At 38.6% G+C, this 16,620-nt stretch overlaps 2 protein-coding genes and 1 pseudogene across 3 annotated transcripts; 1 reads left to right on the top strand and 2 right to left on the bottom strand.

Annotated features, from left to right (window-relative positions):
* The first annotated feature begins 45 nt into the window (after nucleotides 1-45).
* Nucleotides 46-6,570, top strand: LOC111335552 (mediator of RNA polymerase II transcription subunit 27). Its single transcript, XM_022941486.2, has 8 exons — nucleotides 46-276; nucleotides 1,730-1,877; nucleotides 2,231-2,352; nucleotides 2,529-2,619; nucleotides 2,934-3,041; nucleotides 4,080-4,118; nucleotides 4,256-4,333; nucleotides 4,688-6,570. The coding sequence occupies exons 1-8, from the start codon at nucleotides 62-64 to the stop codon at nucleotides 4,835-4,837; spliced, it is 951 nt and encodes a 316-aa protein (XP_022797221.2). The 5' UTR covers nucleotides 46-61; the 3' UTR covers nucleotides 4,838-6,570.
* Nucleotides 5,948-7,907, bottom strand: LOC148732363 (uncharacterized; annotated as a pseudogene).
* Nucleotides 6,454-15,769, bottom strand: LOC111335560 (TNF receptor-associated factor 2). Of its 2 annotated transcripts, none has more exons than XM_022941495.2 (8): nucleotides 15,553-15,769; nucleotides 14,044-14,231; nucleotides 13,609-13,663; nucleotides 13,137-13,241; nucleotides 12,573-12,737; nucleotides 10,443-10,520; nucleotides 10,151-10,240; nucleotides 6,454-9,765 (listed from the first exon to the last, which is right to left on the bottom strand). In XM_022941495.2, the coding sequence occupies exons 2-8, from the start codon at nucleotides 14,181-14,183 to the stop codon at nucleotides 8,710-8,712; spliced, it is 1,689 nt and encodes a 562-aa protein (XP_022797230.2). In that variant the 5' UTR covers nucleotides 14,184-14,231; nucleotides 15,553-15,769; the 3' UTR covers nucleotides 6,454-8,709. The 2 variants fall into 2 exon arrangements, with proteins under 2 accessions (XP_022797230.2, XP_088615264.1); XM_088759138.1 differs by lacking the exon at nucleotides 15,553-15,769 and adding an exon at nucleotides 15,335-15,408.
* Between the last annotated feature and the right edge of the window lie 851 nt (nucleotides 15,770-16,620).

Genomic DNA, 16,620 nt, shown 5'->3' with positions numbered 1-16,620 from the left:
CTCGTTCCCAGACCACTCTTTTAATCTTTGCTTAGCGGATATCTCTGGAAGACTAGGTTACATGATTACAATCAAAATGGCGGACAAAGTGAAGAGCATCGATGAATGCATTTTAGCTGCAAACAACTTGAGAACGACCGTGAAAAAAGTATTTCAAGATCTTGCAGCTTCTCCTGGAGTGAAAAGAGAAAAAGCAGAATCTACTGAGACTAGCAAGGGAGAAAATATCACCCGACTTTTAAAGAAGAATCTCACTGAAGTTCACAAGGTTTTAAGGTACTATACACGGCTAGTTAAAATCAATTTATACCAGTGATTTGCAACAGCTTCTGGAATAATGATTATATACCATACAGAATTTCTTATATTTTTTACAAACGGAAAGTTGAAAAACAAAACAAAACAAAAACAGAAAAACAGACATAATTATTAAACTAAGCTATTAGGTAACTTTTACTTTTCCTTGAATCTGTTGAGTGTGAGAAACTCAGCACCATGGTCAAATGTCGGGCATACACGAGGGGATCAATTGAAACACAAGATTCTTTATAAAGAAAGAAGGGGAAACGCTATAACCACTCAAGAATCGCAATATATACAGATTTAGACAGAACTATCGTGATTTGGGTTAATTAATTCATGATTTCCGAAATTATAGATCATTATCCTGTTTATAAAACTTAGAATAAGATTTAACTTCTTAGATTAAAACAAAGGCACAAAGAAAGAAACAAATCCCAAAATGACAATGATTTTTATAACAAGAAATTTTGGCATTTTTGTACCTCTTAAGATGAGGAAATTAACTTACTTTAACTTACAGTACAAAAAATGCACTGGTACATTTTTTGTCTAAAATCAAGAAATACAAAAGCCACAAACAAGGGAATTTAACAATGGAATTATGGGAATAAGAAAATTCAGCCTTGTCAGAGCACACATGCCTAACTAACCATATAATTGGGTGGGATAATTCTAAAATTATCACCACTAATCAGTGATACCACCAGTGCCTTTGTTTGGAAGCAAGGCATATTAATTCCACCCATGCTCTTTGAAATCGTGATGATGGAGACTTTTTACCTGATGCCTATTTACTCTTGGTCTGAAGAAAGGGCTGCTATAATTAGTGAGCATATAAAAGGACCTTTTGTTTGCAATGATTAGATCACCCTTGATAAAGGCACTAGACAGGATTGTTAAAAAATGCTAGTTAGATGAATTATAATTTCCAAGTTACAGTCATTAAATCCTTAAACCAGAATAGTATCAAACAATGTCTTATTGTCCACCTGATTGTCTCATGAACTTTAACCCTTTACTCCTATGAGTGACCAAGACAGAATTTCTCCTTACAATATCAATACGATGTCAAGCAGACAAGTGATGAGAAGAAAGAAAAATATCAATGAGGGGATAAGTAGTTGATCCAATACCAAATTCTCCAAACTAATGTCATAAGAATTGTATGGCAGACAGTAAGGAGAATTACTAAATGAGATCTTGGGTGTGAAAGGGTCAATATATCTGCTCACTGTCCTTAGAAACTGGGGTTTAAGGGTGAAACTTAAGAATTTACATGATATTTGACAGTTCTTGTCCATCTTCAGTTTACTGGTAAATGAGTACTATTGATAAAGTTGATTTGATTGCAGAAGATTACACAGAATGCTGGAATTTTTTTATTTACCATATTTAAATTTGGCCATATTTTGATTAATTTTGCTAGTGAGCTGGATAAAACATGTGAAGGTCTTCCAACATCATCAAGTGGTTCTCTTTCTTTGGGAAATACAGGATTATTAAGCTTGGATCCTATTGAAGACAAGACTGCTCTGTATGACAAGGTTCTAGACACATATGACTGGCATGAGAAGGTATTAACTAATGATATTTCACTAATGATGCATACAGGCTTTAACTTCATATTATCACAGTACAAGATCAGAGAAATGAAAGTTATCCCTTTAAATAAAGAGATACATTAAATTAAGTTGTTTAGTTTTGTTTTGTCTTGGTATCATACAGTCTTAAAAGTTACAGATTGTGCCAAGTGAAGATCAAATAGAGCTCATTCAAAGTCACATCAGTCTTTTGATCAATAAATGCCTCTGTAGTAAAATTCTTTCAGAAAATTCATGCCATGCAGGTACATGTCTGTAATCTCTGACAGGACTATGAGAATCAACATTTTTTATTGTTTTTTTTTTTTTTTTTTTTTACGTGTTAGCTGACCTTAGAGGCTCAACAGGCATTATCATGTTTGAAAAGACATCATCCCTTACAAAGCTTGGATCGTTCTTCACCATCTCCAAAGAAGGCAAAGACAAACTCAAGAGAATTCCTAATTGGGTAAATGATTTTTTAGATGGTTTCACATTTCACTTTAATTTCCAAGAGACCAATTAGAACATGATGGTAGTGTAGTGATAATTGATCGAGTCATATTTGTTGGCAGGTGAAAAGCTCTGCAACATTAGTTTTTATTAGACATATTTTTGACTTGTTGATTTCTCCCAATGTTGCAGGGAAATTCAAAAAGCTTTTAATGAGTGCAAGTCTTTGTATCCTTGCTTGGAGCTTTCAACATCAATGGCACATGGAGCTCTTGTTGTTGAGGTTTGACAAGTTTTGTATTCCAGCCTATGATAAAACAGTTACTTGGAAGTGTTGTGGTCAATTTGCATCTACAGTAATTTGTTGAAAGAGGAGATTAAAACTTACCATATTAATATTCTTGAATGCGTATGTATGCATGCATGCTTGTGTGCATGTGTGTGTGTGTGTGCATGTGTGCGTGCATGCATGTGTGTGCTTGTGACACTTGGTTGAAACACAGTTCTAGCATGTGAAAAAGCAGAACTTTTCTGATGTTCTTTACAAGGAAGTGGTACTGAGGGAAATGCAAGTATATCTCTGATAATATTTACCAGGTTGTTGTACCAAAGACACTAAAAGCAACAATGGTTCTACGCAATATGTCAGAGATTGAGCAAGTCATAATAAGAGGAATACAGGAAAGCAAGCTCTTGGATAAGGAGGTGATTAGTTGATTAACCTTGAACCCTTTTGCATCCAAGATCTCATCAGGAGTTATCCTTATTGTCTGCCATGCAATTCTTATGATAGGAGTCCAGAGAATTTTGCCACAATTTTGGTGGCATTTACTAACTTAAAAAAAAAGGAACTCCCTTTTTAATCGGAATATTAAACCCCCCTCCCCTCACTTCTAGAAGACTTGAAGGGTCAGACCTCTCAAAAATCCCCTGAACCAAATTTGAACACAGCCAACCTCATGTTAAATGATAGAAAATATCAGAAGCTCAAATAAGAGTTATTGTGATTCTCTATATATTTTTTCCTGTCGTTGTTAGCTTGTGATAGGGTCCCAGTTGTAGTGGAAACAACTGAAAGAGCAGGCAGGTGACAAAGAAGTGTTTCTTTAGTCAGTGAAAAGGCAGTACTTCTTACAGGTTTATTCCCCCCTTTGCCTGACACTCTTTTTTCACGTGCTTGCTTTTTCAATGGCTTCCCTTGATCAAGAAACTGGCCCAGGCTATACACCAAATGCAAATATGGTGTCCAATTTGAATTTCCATTGTTCTGGACTCTCTAACCCCTCACACATGTGATAATCCGTTTGTGTTTCCCCATGAAGATGAGGCTAGTGAGTCCAGAACAATGGCAATTCAAATCGGACACCATATTTGCATTTGGTGTATTGGGAGTCCTACATAGAAGAAGCCGTGTGAGCCAAGCACTAAAACCTATACGTACCACTGTATCATGAAATGTAGTACATGTACTTGTAAAAAAGTGTTAAAGTGTGAGCACTTTAATTCATCTTGATTCATTTATATGGTACAATTTTTATTGGCCAACATGTAATCAAGGCTTCACCATCCAAAAATTCCGCTTAAGAGCAACCATTGGCAAACAGGAAGCTCACAAAATACATCATGGTGAAGTTCATTATACAGGAAGTAGAAACCACAAAATGGCAATGCTAGAAATATTTCTTTGTATTGATCTGTCATTTTTATCTTTTCGATTTATGCATTTATGCATATTTCTGGTAGGAATCATGGTCTCAGTCATCCCATGCTGTCTTTAGAAAGGTGATTATCTTTGCATATCATGCATAGAAATTAAATTGTGTTGAAAAGCTTAAATGACATTGCTACTTTTTAGACGAAATTTGTGGGCAAAGATGAATAATGATGTTTTCCATTCGTATGAAATTGTTACCCATCAGATAACGGATTATGCGACGTCTGTTATATTATACCACTACACCCCAAGTGATCCCATGTCTCAAGTGAGAGGCTTGTTGGTAAGTTTTTTGTCTGGCATTAGTTGTGAGAATTGAGCAGTTTACTAAGTAGAATACTTGCTGATATCTATAGTGAAACCAATTCACAGCTTGAACTCAAGCTGTTCTTCAGATGTAATTACTATCAACTGAGTCGACGACGCTTGATGTTCTCTGGAGAGCTTTGTCGTCAGACCGAAACCATATTGATATCAACTGCTTGTAAAAGGTAAAGAAAACTGATATGACGAGGAGCCACTTGTAAATGTTGTGTTGCGAGTGAAAAGAAGGATACTTCCTGAAGCGCACACTCTCAAGATTGCTCTATCGCTACAGAAACGAAATTAGTGTGATCGTTTTAATTTTGTCCTTCAGAAATGGCTGAACAGCTTTCAAGCTCTTTTCTCCATTAAGTGTGTCGGCTGTGGCTTTCACTTAAAGGAGGAGGCAGAAAATGTCTTACTTCCCCCTTGCTGGCGAACATTCGAAGATTTATCACCATACCATTACCAATGCAGACCTTAGTCACTCTACTGTTAGCTGTACTAGCATTTGCGCAAGTTGTTGCGCTGAGAAAAAAATGGGAAAGATTTTTAAGGAAAGATGCCGTTTGTGCAAGGTTCACGCAAAACTGGCCAACAGTTGTCAAAACGATAGCGCGTGGTTGGTTAAACAGTGCGACAAGATTGGCGCACGATATGTACGAGATTTGCTTGGGCTCGATTCCAACCTGGGTCACTTGGCTGCGGTATGCTATAGAAGAGAGTGAAACTTCGAACTGCTCTCCTTTGACTCCTGTTGGTTACCGTCTTGTTGACTCAAGATCTCCAGATGGAAATCCTGTATAGTGTTCATTTTGTCAAAAGGTGAAGAGTAGTCAAACATTAGTCTATTAAATCGTGAATGCAGTACGTTTGGCAGGAATTGGCACAATTCTAAATCCAAATCAAGTAAATGACAAATTTCGAAATGACAGAATTTGATTGTGGTAGAAAGATGATGTATTGCTGTTGTTTCTGCCCTGAAACAAAGAATTTTGCACGTGAAAACAGCGTAGCTCAATGCCTAGAACACTATCCTTTAAATCTGGTGGTGCCGGTGTGGTGGTGTGATACTTAAGTTCCCATCCTCGGTAGAATGAACATGCAGCACCAAATACCTTTAACGAAGTCTCCGGAAGGCACAATCTGCAGATTGGTGATTTAGACGATATCACTCAGTGACAAACTGATGGCCTTGTTTAAAAAAACTCTGAATATTTTCATTCAAAAGGACGTAGAAATGTAGGGTAGAAATGTTTCAAGATATTCCTTTCGTTAAAAGTGTAACAGCTGAATGGTATTTGTGCTAAACTTTTTCTTCTCGCGTAAATAATTTTGGGGTAATGGTAAGCTATTATTCTACAGTAAAGATATGAGCCTGTCTCATTGCTAAGATTTGAAAAACTTAAAATTTATGCCAATTCCATCAATCGCTGTCGATTGCTGTGCGTTTTAGATATGTCGAACTTAAAAACTCTTAATTAAAAAAGTAATACCAATAGTGATAATGATAATAATGATAATAATGATAGTGATGATAATAATAATAATAATAATAATGATGATAGTAAAGATAATAATAATTCAGACTGCATTCGTTTAAAACGCTAAGCAACAAAACGTGCGAATTTTATTGTGCTGAAAAGGTTTTGGAAACAGAAAGATTGACAAATGTCAAAAGATCGCCGTTACCGTTGAGAAGTGTCGGCCGATCGCACATCATGCTATTGTTGGAAATGTTCAAAAAAGGGTCCTCACCGTTAGAACTGGCGTCGAGTAAATTCTAAACAGGTTTTATGTTTTGTAAAAGAAAAGAGAACACAAGAAATCAACCTGAGTAACAACTAAGCAATTTCGTCATCGTACGAACGACTGAAACATGCCTTTTTTGTAGGAAATGCTGTAATGACACGAAAAAGTCGCTACCTTACACGCAAATGTAACGTACCCTAACTATCTTAGATGATTTTATAGGTGGGTGATATGGTAAAAAAAACGTAATTGTTCTACTAGTGGTGGGAGGAAGTTTGATAGCATTCCACAGACAAAAAAGATCATATCAATTATACCATTCCTGCACAAAGTTATGGGGACAAAGTCTAAAATGTGGCAGTTTTTTATTCTTTCCATAGCTCTTTCAACATGGATTCTTAGAGATGTAATCCTTCTTGTTTCCAGTAATTCACTTTCATTAAATTGCCCAGATTCATTCATGAATGGAGGAACATTTACTTCTACCCCTTTAAATGCAAGTATTTCTTGAATATTAAAACCTCTATCAGCCATGATAACATCACCATACTGTAGTTTCTCTATAAGGCCTGACTTTTGGGTTAGTTCCTTGTCAGAAATGCTACCACCATACAGGGTTGAAACAAATGAAATCCCCCCTTTTGGTACAATACCAACCAAAGCTTTCAGGGTGTTGTGATTTTTGTATGAAGAAAACGTTACTTGTTGAGCCTCTGGGTTGTTTGGCTTTTCAATGTATATCTCAGTCGCATCAATTATTAGAGTAGTTGTTGAATACTTTTTGCGAAAACATTCAGGTAGGTGTAATTGAACAATCTCTCTGGAAGGAAATACATCAAGTTCTTTGAATCTAAAGAAAATAAACTTGATCCAGGTATTTACAATTTGGGATACTACACTTTGGCACACTCCAAATATAGCTGATAAGTCTTCTTCTAGTAAGCCAACTTTTAAACGACAAAGCACCAGAAAAAATTCATTCTCGACAGTCAAAGCCCTACTAGGCCCAGGTTTATATTTGTGCTTGATTTCTCCTAAATCTTCTGTGTTTTGGTAGTCCAAGTGAGCCGTTGTCGCCCTCCCCAGAAAGTCAAGAACCATTGAAAACACCTCATAGTTCTCAAATCCAGTGTGAAATCGTAATAATTTATCATTATCCTTGACAGTTTCGATGCTGAAGGCTTTCTCCTCGATCAATAATTCCAGCTCCTTCCTGGCGCTTCTTTCCTCCTCAAGTTGATTTTCCAGCTCTTGTATTTTTTTGTTCAATTTGCTCTCCTTAGTTTGCCATGTCTCAAGTAAACATGACATTTCGTCATCCTTTATCTTAAGTTGGTGTTCCCAGTTTTCATCTCCAGTTTGAACTAAACCTTCACTTTCTAGATGATCAGTTTCTATACCATCTGAACCGGATTTCAAATCCGTGTGTTCAATGTTAATCGATTCGGAGACTTAATGCTGCTGCGATTTCTCTATTTTTGTTTTCTTTGTGATCAACGATGCTCGATCGGCGGGCTTCTTCCTCTTTGGTTTTTCGACAGTAAAAATAAACTTTGTCGGTATAGAATCTGGCTTTAAACGATTCTTTGTCCTCCCAGTGGTTTTATGAAGCAACTGGCTTCAAAATGCTGACTACACACGTAAGAGTTTTTGTTTACCGGAGTGTTCTCTCGAGGCAGTTTCAGGAGCCATTGTGCCAGCAAATTCCTGTTTGACAGTGGGAGCAAATGCCATGATAAGTCTTTGCACTCCGCTTTGGAACTTCGATTTTGACACCCAAAAGCTATGCAATGCTTCACCATGGATAACAACTCTCAAAAGTAGACAAAATATTATTAAATGTCAAACTACCTCCTACATTCCCTGTCTATTTCCTTGTACTTTACAGCGGGCTAGACCCGATAGCCTCGGTTTGGCCTAAGCTAATCGAGAGTCCGCTGATTTCGCGCACTCAACTTCGATAAGAGCCATTGGCTGCCTAAGGGCCTGATTACATGAGCCGAGCTGGCCCGGTTAGCCGGGCTGATTTCTTTTGTTTTCACGCTTTGGCGAACAACAAAACAAAAGAAATCAGTCCGGCTAACAGGGCCAGCCCGGCTCATTTAATCAGGCCCTAAGGGTCTACTAGAATTACTGGCGAATACTTTAAGTAAGGTCAGCCACCCTTGGTTATGCAAAAATGCTGTAGAATATAGAATATTTTCCACTTATTCTAGATAACCCCTAAATTGCCTGGTGCTTCAAAACAGCAATTATCTTCATAACGCAGGGTCACTTTAAGCCCATGAATTGTATTTTTCTTGCCTTCTGCTGTTTTCTATCGCTGCAGCATAGCTCGGTAAATGGTTCGTAAAATCTGTGATCAGTAAAATGTTGGTTTAACTTCTAAAGGCGATGTACAAATGCGAATCTCGCACTGTTGATGGCGTATCAAATACGACCTAGTCTTGACGGAAACCTTGTCGAAGAGTATTAATGCACTACAACAGAATTATATGTTTCAGTTTATTAAAAGGCTCTGTAGAATGTCAAAAGAGGGCTAATGTATTTGTATTTAATGGAGATTTCTTAGATATCTAAACCTTACTCAAAGTCCAGGCAACTTTAGAGATCTGTAGTATCCACAATAACCTTCAGGAACATAACATCGTCCCTTACATAGGCGTGGTTATTTAACTCCGATAGAGAACAAAACATTGGACACCCACTAGCGATGTTTGATTCCCTTCGTGGCCTTTGGAAAGATGAGCTGTTTGGATCGGGTCTGAAAGCATCGACCACGTGCTCTACGTTATCCTGATCCAACAACATGAAGGTCACCTTCTGTCTGAATGGCCAACGGAGTAACGCATCGTAGTCTCCACGCATGACAACAAAGAACAGCGAAAGATGGGTTCCTTTACCCATTCCGTCGCCATTCAAGTAAAGTCGTGCGCACATCTTGTAACCATGCTGACCGGTATTAAAGCATGGGCTATACATTGACACCTGTCGCCCATTTATTGCATCATTTCTCTTCCGTGCAAAATCCGATATTTTCCAGAGTAAGATCCCATTATAAGTAGAGACTTGCTGCTGTTGGACGTGTTCTTCGATGTCCGATAAAACAACATTTCTGAGCGTCAAATTGTGTTCCACAGACTCCATTCTTCGTTCTAGTCGTCTAATACTGTCCATTGCACCATCTATTTGGCGTTTAACGGACAATACTTCTTGTCTCACTTCGGTCAACTCTCGCCTTGTTTCGTTTACCAAGAACTCGATGTTATTGGTGCTATTTTCAGCGTTTGTGAGACGTCGGGAAATCTCGTCCGACATGGGATGCGGTTGTAACGAAGAGAAAGTTGCCGATTGTGGTAACTGGTCTCTATGGGTTGAAACTCTTTTTTCAATCGAAACCAATCTCCTAGAATTATTTTCTAGCTTTTTTCGCAAATCGGTTTGCTCGCGTACCACCGAGTCGATGTTAGATATGGCGTTAGTGATGGTCATCTCGGATCGCCTCATCCACTGATCAGAGGTTTCTACACCCCATGCGCCATTCATAGACAACTGACTCTTCACTTGCTCCTCCAGCCGAAGGACATACGTCAGCAGTAGATTGATATGGAAGGTCGCACTCAGCTCATTATGTTTCTTGGCCTCGGATAGCTTCATTTTCTGTTAGTAATGAAGTTTAAGTTTGATCATGGAGTTATAGGCCGTGCCGTAGGTCATGGTTCACATGTATAAGTAATTTGTATTTAGGGATATGTTGTAATATTACAAGGGTGTCGGACAAAGGATTTTAAAGAGTCGAGTTAAAGTCCCTGTCATTGCCATTTGACCACTTTTTCAGCGTCTTAACCAAATCAAGATCCCAACAAGGGATTCACAATGGTATTTCCACGGCATAAGAAACGATTTTTTTGGCGTACCAAGCTAGTACAGAAATGTCAATTACTAACACGTTAAATTTTGGTGTACTCGACCCTTCTGAAGGAGCGTTATTATTTGAGCGATTTTAGATTGACTTAGTAACTTTAAATCATGTTAGGATACCAACCTCTCTTTCACCGCAACCAATCTGATGAAATGCACAGGTCCTCTCGACCGCTTCACAGTCACCATGGATAGGATTAACATGGTTTTCCATCTGGATTGATAGAGATTAAGATCAGGTAAACAAATCAGGCTAAGTCGATGGTCACAGCCTGATGTAGTTAATACATGAAAACATACATTTTGAAACTAAAAGTAGGTTACCAATATGCAATTCTCAATTTATCATTTAGCATCGGCAATACATTAACGAAAGCGAAACATCTGGGAAATAGATAGTACTCAAACGTGGTCACCTCTCCTCGCAGAATTCCTTCTTTGCCACAGCCACGACATTTTACAGGAGACATCTTGCAATACTGTGCTTGATGAGTCTAAAAGCACGCAAAGAACGATAAATGAAATTCAACGCAAAGTCACCCCAATCAAAAAACAAAAAAACAGAATTAAAAACAAACAAACAAACAAACAAAACAAGGGAAGTGGTATCTTCATTGATGTGGTATCCATTAGTCCAAATCCGAATTTGTATTGCCAACTAGTACTACCACGCTTTCTCTAGATATGATATGCTGATCATGGTTTGGAGAAAAGACAATAATTAGCTCTCTAACACAGGCAACAGTCCAGCAAACTGTAAAATAATATTGAGGTCGATTTTGTGAGGTTTTATGCTGTTTGATAGGAAATTAAGAGCAACAGCCATAGTCACGATCTTGCCTGCAGCCTGACACATAGTCTCCTTCACAGCCGTTGTTTGAGCTCGTCACGCAACGCTCGCTCTCCCACCAACCGGCTGCTTAAACCCGAGCCGCATTCCTTTCCCTGGTTTTAGCCAATCACGATTTCGCTCATGTAATGCTGAGTAAGTCCCGCCAAGACTAGCCGTCCAATCAAAACTCGTGTTCTATCAGCGGCTCTGATTGAGCAGAGAAAATGGCAACTCTCGAAGAAGCTTTTGTTTCGACCGCTTCCAAATTGAAAATTCCAAGTTTAAATGATCCCCAGAAGCCAGCAATTAAGAAAATTCTTTTGCAATAAAAAGATGTATTTGTAAACCTGCCTACAGGGTTTGGAAAATCCTTGATTAATCAGGCTCTTCTACTCGTGTGCGATCACATCAACAATCTTGCTGGGCATATCGTTGTTATTGTTTCTCCGCTCGTAAGTCATATGGAGGATCAGGTCAATTACCTACAAAGTATTGGAGTCAGCGCGGTAAAAATTAGTTCCCAAGAAGAGATTGACCGCCTTAGTATTGAGTATGGAAAATATTCGTTAGTTTTCGGCTCACCAGAAGCGTGGCTCAAGAATGATCGTTGGCGATCGTTGCTAGGAAATGATGTATACCGTGCGAGGTTGTGCTGTGGCTATCGATGAAGCACATGTTTTAAGACAGTGGTAAGTCAAGAACCAACTCCTTACTTCTCTTAACGTGCCATTTTAGCTTCGTCTTATGTTATTTAAGTTATATATTTTCCTTTTACAATTAAGTCGAGTGGTAAAGAATAGGCATGTTTTCTTACTTTCTCGAGGTCATTTCCAAAGCAGATGTGATAGACGTAAGCTTAATTTTACTTCATGTTTTGCGTTCAAAATCTTGTGATTTATGTAGAGAAATATACTCGTAGTCATAACAGACGGTACTTTAATGGTGAACTGTAGTCGTGGAAATGTATGATCATATAGGCGTTATCGTGTTCACAGTCCTGTCAAAGAGCTCTTGTTCACCGACATTATTCTCCTCGTCCGTTCGCAGCAGTCTCTTTGCCCTGGGTTTTTCTCTTGTATTGAAGACCTCTTCTATTTCTTTCTTGATTTCTTTCAGTTTATCCGATGCCTTCTTAAACTTTATCAAAAGCTGGTAGCATTTGTCTCTACATACAAACAAACAATTTGCTGTTCTCCGCCTAGCGATGCAGGTCAACAGTGAGCGAAGAACGAATTAGTTCAGCAACATCAAACGAACTTTTACCGAAAATGTAAATTTTATCCTTTGTGAGTGAAATCGAGGAACAAATGAAGCATCTTGAACTACTTTCTACCAATTTCTTGGGAGTTACATCCCTGGGAAATTCTTGAGATGACTGGCAACTTCTCCAGAAAGCGCCGATGAATTTACGCGGGAAACTTATGTCATTGAAATTTAATTGGTTTTATCGTGAAATTAAAGGCGACGTGTGATTGGTACAAACGCGCATTATGACGTGCAGTCACCGTGAAATCTAAACAAAGGGAAAGGAATGCGGCTCGGGTTTAAGCAGCAGGTTGGTGGGGGAGGGAGCGTTGCGGGACGAGCCCAAACAACGGCTGCGAAGGAGACTACCTGACACACACCGATGAACATTTTTACGTCGATGATGAGAACTAAAGTTTAAAAGAGATGTAGTTGTGTTTGAAGTGTCTCTAAATAGGGCCGAACTGACCTTAAGGACAGCAGCAGTCATAGAGTCACCACACGAAGGGCAAAGTAGGATTCGATAGGGACACTCATGTCCCTGATGTCGTTGAAGTTCGGATCTTTTCACGCGTTCGTAGCAGTTGGAATTGGAACAGTTTTCTTTTTCTTCAGCGCAGAACGAACGGTGTTTCTACATGAAAACGGGAGAGAGAGCAATTTCTCGTACCCTGTTTTGCTCTTGAACTTTCTAATATTTGAACTTTCTTTACGTTTTGTAGACTAATGTTTTTTCCTGAAGTGATCCTATCATCTTGCCTTATGAAACGGCACTGAATCTAAAACTTAACAGTCTTACTAAAAGGAAGGAATTGGAAAAAACGTAAACATAGTTTAACGCTTTTTCGGGGGAAAATATATTTAGTAGCTCTACCACACGTTACACGACCGTGTCAAGAGTCGATCGGTCCTCTCTCAGTTTTCAACTTGCTCTTTGGCGCAAGCTCTATCTCTACTTCTATGCACTCTACAGGTAAATGCTCGGGGTTTTTACTGGCTGTGATTGCTGTGACTGGGTCTCCTTTTGACCTACCTCAATGTGTCTTACTTCTCCTTTCCATTTACAGCCATCAGGTGAATTTGGACACTCCACGACTAGAGAAAGAACTTCGCGTTTCATAAAGTTGTCCGGGAATATCTTTAAATGACATCAAATCAATGCATCGTTAGTCCTTCTACATGATCAAAATTATTACTCAGGAAAGACTCGCTGGTCAATAGGTTAAGCTGAGATAAAATTATGAACTTGACTTTACTTGTTTACCGAAAGTATTCATTGGCGTTGTAATGAGATCAGAATTAATACATCACATAATCATGTTTTAGGCCTGTTAAATCCGATCCTTTAATTAAACAGGATGGAAAGCGATCCTAAAGGACACAGCAAGGCATTATGGTAGAATTCACGTTTCGACTTGACTCACATTCGTGCTTTCTTGACACGGGATGAGTGTGTCGGGCAACTGAGCTACAAAGGAGCAGGGTTGAAGTGTTGTTATACTCACCTGATCCGCTGAGAATAGCGATTTGTCAACAACGCAGATGAAGTCCCCATCAACCCTGTACAATACGATAGAAATGTTATCCGGAAATGGGAGCATGATGAGAATTTTTATCGTATCTGGGTTTTTTATTAGATGAGTAGAAGGTAGAATGGCGGGCTGATAGTCATAGAAAATTGTTGCATGTAATTCTTTTGATATTCGGGGGAAATTGCAAACCTACCCCACTTCCCTCCCTCCCCTCCTCAAACTCACTGTTCACGCAATGACCCTTCAGAATCACGTTTGTTTTGTTTACATCTGCTACCTAACATTTCGGTAGACGTTTCATGCAGCTATTCGAAAGATTGCAAAGTTAGCGTGGTCCTGTAAAATTAATATCGTGATCCAAAAAAAAGAAAAGAAAGACCTCAATTAGACGACGAAATGTCCAATTACCGTTTGAGATCTGTAATGCAGGAGTTGCAATAAACATGGCCACAGCCTGTCTGGACAGGATCTTTGAGGATGTTGTTGCACAGCGAACACAGATAGCGAGGATCAACTTTACCGTTCACAGATAGTGTAAACCGAGGCATTTGGACAGTTATCAGTGCAATATCTGAATGGTTACGCGTAATCGCTCCCTGAAACAAAAATGGAGATTTAATTACTCGGCAAAAATGAATAAACAATGGACTGACCTTGGTCCTTGTAGAGAAATAGAAAGAATCTCGATCTTTTAAAAACGATAAGTAAATATTTTGCATTTGCACTGCAAACATTCCATTTTTCATTGAAAACGCAATACGAGGATATTATTTTGGAGAAGGTATGGTAACGGCGTAATTAAGTTGAAGCGATCAATGATTTCCTTGTAATTGCTTGTCGAACGGTAATAGTTGCACGCGTCGCATGCAGGTATGCCGATCTTTAATTGTTATCCAACTGATAACATAGCCAGTTTTTAGGATTAGAACATTTTCTGTATCAGACAAATAATGTCGCGTTTACTTTATCAAACATTGAAGGCAAACTGAAAGTGAATTCGAAACTGCATCAGTGCATATCGTACGTCGATATTGTAGCCTCGCGTGCATTATTTGCATGAAACCTTTAAATAACTTTAAAGGTAATTTTTTTTTCAGAGTCTAGGTTTAATATGCTGTCAGTCATTCTTTACATTCGTTGCCATTGAGAATGGAAACTCTTAATTTAAGGACGAGACTGATTTTGTCTTTAGTCTTTTTTAGTTACATGCTGCTACAACTTCTGCAATCAGAGTTACCGGGGTCGTGAGGTGAGAGAAACAGAGACCGAATTGTCATGGAGTTTAGGAGTGTAACTCACAAGCTGTTTGCGATCGCCTCGTTAGCTTGTTTGTAATAGGTATTTGGCGAAAGTTCTTTACTACAGTTTCTCTTTGTAAGGCACAGAGAATAGCTTTTGGGCCGAATTCCAAGAACACAGTCGCTGCACAATGACCGACTGTTTACTTCGTCTGCTCGCTATTCTGCTTTCTTTAGTTCTGTAAGACACACTGACGACGAAAGTTGTTGTTTCTTTTCCAGAGTGGCTGTTGTAGAGAGGCACACTAAGAAATCAAACTCACGGAGTAAGACGAACGGATGAATATTAGGTCCGTTCAAGAGACAAATTCTTTCTCAACTCAGACACTTACTAACTGTCCTACCCTTTGTCAACGAGTACTCAGCTTTGATCAGTTGAATTCCTCAAAATTGATAAATACCTATACGCAGTTGCCAATTTCTGCCCTTACATTTCCACGTTGAGATACTTTAATGCATCGTGAACTTGCATAGTTCAGGGATGCAGCTCTGTTGTCAGAAAAAACATCTATCGGGACAACATTCGCTACTATGAACGACAAATTGCACTTACATGCCAAGGAAAGTGAGTGATGGCCTCAAAGGCAGTGTTTAAAGACGTATGTTTCTCCCTGCTCACCTCTAAACTTTAGATTTTCCTTGCAACCGTTCTTCTTCCCTCCGCATACCTTTAAACATTCGTTTATTTTGGTATCTGTTCCCAGTCTAACTATAGGGGGGACCCCCCTGAAGTGACCCTTTAGATACTAACTGGTCCACTGCTCTATGAAACTACTTAATACAATATTGCGGCAGCTTGACTGACTAACTACAGTCACGATTTCTTTCAAAGCTTAGTGGGAATGTTTTATCCCGACGTGACAAAGATAGATGATTCATTCTGGCGATAATCTATGCAAACCTATAGTCGGCTTGGTGATGTACCGGTATAACCAAGCGGTAATAAGAAGCAGGATTCTCACGTGAACACTTTTACTAACCAAACAAAAATTGCATAATGTTGCTAAGGTCACACATACAAGATATCCGGTAACATTTGATGATGTACTGGTATAACCAAGCGGTAATAAGAAGCACGATACTCGCGTGAGCATTTTTACTGAACCGACAAAATTTGCATAATGTATGCTAAGGTTACATAAACAAGATATGCGGCACCAACTGATATGGCACATTTAGTGAACTATCTTTGCATTATCTGACTATTAAATTTATACGGAATCAACAACTTGGTCAGAAGGTAAACTTTTTTAATACGCTCACAGTTTTGATGGTTTATGCCGTACACAATACAATTAACTCTTTTACTGGTGTTTACCTTAATTAAATGGTATGTTAGTTAGGAAGTGAACCATAAACTCCGTCAGATAATCCCAGCTATAGCATGTTTCTAGTTAAGTTTTCCACGAATGATGTCTTTAAAAGTCTAATGGCCTCAAGGCTATGATTAAAGACCAATATTTTTCCCCTTCTCGCGTCTAAATTTTTCACTAAACTCTAGGTTTTCCATCTAAATCTTTCTCTTTCTTTCGCATGGTTTATACCTTTGAACATTTGTGTATTTTGACGTCCAAGTGCAGCGGGGAACCCTCAAACTCTTTTGACACTAAAGAGTATTATTGTGGCCTTTTTCATGGTTGATAGCAAAAATTTTCATAATGTATGCAAACATTATTATTTCAGTGAG

The sequence above is a fragment of the Stylophora pistillata genome, chromosome 4 (assembly GCF_964205215.1).
Source record: "Stylophora pistillata chromosome 4, jaStyPist1.2, whole genome shotgun sequence".
Classification (NCBI taxonomy): domain Eukaryota; kingdom Metazoa; phylum Cnidaria; class Anthozoa; order Scleractinia; family Pocilloporidae; genus Stylophora; species Stylophora pistillata.
The sequence above is the reverse complement of the archived record's forward strand: the minus strand, read 5'-3'. Positions and strand labels throughout refer to the sequence as shown.

What these genes read in the sequence shown, in the direction of transcription:
- LOC111335552 (XM_022941486.2), top strand. Translation starts at nt 62, where the DNA reads ATGATTACAATCAAAATGGCGGACAAAGTGAAGAGCATCGATGAATGC. An exon ending in CATATGACTGGCATGAGAAG is followed by an intron (nt 1,878 to 2,230) that starts GTATTAACTAAT and finishes TTTACGTGTTAG; the next exon opens with CTGACCTTAGAGGCTCAACA. An exon ending in CCCATGCTGTCTTTAGAAAG is followed by an intron (nt 4,119 to 4,255) that starts GTGATTATCTTT and finishes GTTACCCATCAG; the next exon opens with ATAACGGATTATGCGACGTC.
- LOC111335560 (XM_022941495.2), bottom strand. Translation starts at nt 14,183, where the DNA reads ATGCCTCGGTTTACACTATCTGTGAACGGTAAAGTTGATCCTCGCTAT. An exon ending in CGCTATTCTCAGCGGATCAG is followed by an intron (nt 13,242 to 13,608) that starts GTGAGTATAACA and finishes TGTCATTTAAAG; the next exon opens with ATATTCCCGGACAACTTTAT. An exon ending in TTGGTTGCGGTGAAAGAGAG is followed by an intron (nt 9,766 to 10,150) that starts GTTGGTATCCTA and finishes CATTACTAACAG; the next exon opens with AAAATGAAGCTATCCGAGGC.